Source organism: Salvelinus sp. IW2-2015, unplaced genomic scaffold (genome assembly GCF_002910315.2).
Source record: "Salvelinus sp. IW2-2015 unplaced genomic scaffold, ASM291031v2 Un_scaffold19, whole genome shotgun sequence".
Taxonomy (NCBI): Eukaryota; Metazoa; Chordata; class Actinopteri; order Salmoniformes; family Salmonidae; genus Salvelinus; species Salvelinus sp. IW2-2015.
Window position 1 is genome coordinate 728,557 of NW_019942505.1, and position 1,884 is coordinate 730,440.

The following is a 1,884-nucleotide window of genomic DNA, read 5'->3' on the forward strand; positions in this document are numbered from 1 at the left end:
CCAACAAATGTGCATTGGTCTGCTCAAACGGTCAGAAACAGACTCCATGAGGGTGGTATGAGGGCCCGACGTCCACAGGTGTGGGTTGTGCTTACAGCCCAACACCGTGCAGGACGTTTGGCATCGCCAGAGAACACCAAGATTGGCAAATTCGCCACTGGCGCCCTGTGCTCTTCACAGATGAAAGCAGGTTCACACTGAGCACATGAGCACATGTGACAGACGTGACAGAGTCTGGAGATGCCGTGGAGAACGTTCTGCTGCCTGCAACATCCTCCAGCATGACCGGTTGGCGTGGGGTCAGTCATGGTGTGGGGTGGCATTTCTTTGTGGGGCCGCACAGCCCTCCATGTGCTCGCCAGAGGTAGCCTTGACTGCCATTAGGTACGAGATGAGATCCTCAGAGCCCTTTGTGAGCCATATGCTGACACATGCACATTTGTGGCCTGCTGGAGGTCATTTTGCAGGGCTCTGGCAGTGCTCCTCCTGCTCAAAGGCGAGGTAGCGGTCCTGCTGCTGGGTTGTTGCCCTCCTACGGCCTCCTCCACGTCTCCTGATGTACTGGCCTGTCTCCTGGTAGCGCCTCCATGCTCTGGACACTACGCTGACAGACACAGCAAACCTTCTTGCCACAGCTCGCATTGATGTGCCATCCTGGATGAGCTGCACTACCTAGCCACTTGTGTGGGTTGTAGACTCCGTCTCATGCTACCACTAGAGTGAGAGCACCGCCAGCATTCAAAAGTGACCAAAACATCAGCCAGATGCATTTAGTTTTACTTGCGTTTAAGAGCAGTTGGAGGCCATGGAAGGAGAGTTGTATGGCATTGAAGCTCGTCTGGAGGTTAGTTAACACAGTGTCCAAAGAGGGGCCAGAAGTATATAGAATGGTGTATGAGGTAATACATTTGATAATACTATACTGATATATATGTTGTGTGAAACTTTACTGAGAACAAATATTTTAGAAAAATATATATGGTGTCATTTTGATTTGATCTGAATATTGTTGTAAATAATTTAAACTGATTTCCACTTACGCGTTTCCCAATCCCATTCTCTCACAAAGCTGCTCAGAGATGTTCATGTAATTTTCCAAGTATACGTGCAGCACCTTCCACATTGAGGAGGCATGGGGAAAAGAAGGCGCGTCCCTCTTAAAGTGGATGAGGAGAGGACAGGCCATTCTAGCGGAGGTGATGACAGCTCGGACACTTGCTGGTTCCCTCCCCTGAGGCAGAGGACACAACCGGTTTTCATCAGCAAATACAAACAGAGAGGTGACCACCAGCCTCTCCACAGCATCCATGAAGCAGTCCAGCCTCTCCAGCCCCTTGAGAGTGTCCTTCAGTACAGCTTCCAGCTCCTTCTCCAGCTCCTTATGCCTATTGTCTGCAGTTACCTGGGTCAGACACTTGTTTGTGAACTCTTGAAATGCCTTTGCCTTATCCTTAGAGTTAATGACTTTATCAAAGTTGGGGTCGATTCCTTCTGCCATGTCCTTGATGTTCTTCATCTTGGATTGTTCCTCCTTTCTCTGCAGGATCCACCTTGGATGCCTKTCACAGAATCCCTCTACTGTGTGGATGTAGCTGAGGGTGTCTGAGATGTATTGGTCAAATACATGTAAGAACATAGGATCTTACTCAATTACCCCTTATGTTTGACCTCAAAAGAGCTGGCAACAGTATTGAAAATAGATGCAGTTATGAAATATAAACAGCTCCTTACCGCATCTTTGGTCTCTCACCGGTCGTGTCATCTATCTGTGGATATACTAGTCAATTTTATACTTCCTCTGAAGTTTTGAAGAGCAATGCTCAAAACCCACAAAAAATTATCCAAACGACCCTTTAAAAAACGAATGGTCCTGCTTTATTTGAA

The 1,884-nt window shown here is 47.8% G+C and overlaps 1 protein-coding gene across 1 annotated transcript in view; it reads right to left on the reverse strand.

Moving 5' to 3' along the window:
* The window catches only part of LOC112067978 (uncharacterized), a 14,968-nt gene extending 13,332 nt beyond the window's left edge, over nt 1-1,636 (reverse strand). The window contains exon 1 of the mRNA XM_024134952.1: nt 1,043-1,636. Within this exon, the coding sequence (XP_023990720.1) occupies nt 1,043-1,636 (594 nt within the window). The remainder of the gene's footprint in view (nt 1-1,042) is intronic.
* Between the last annotated feature and the right edge of the window lie 248 nt (nt 1,637-1,884).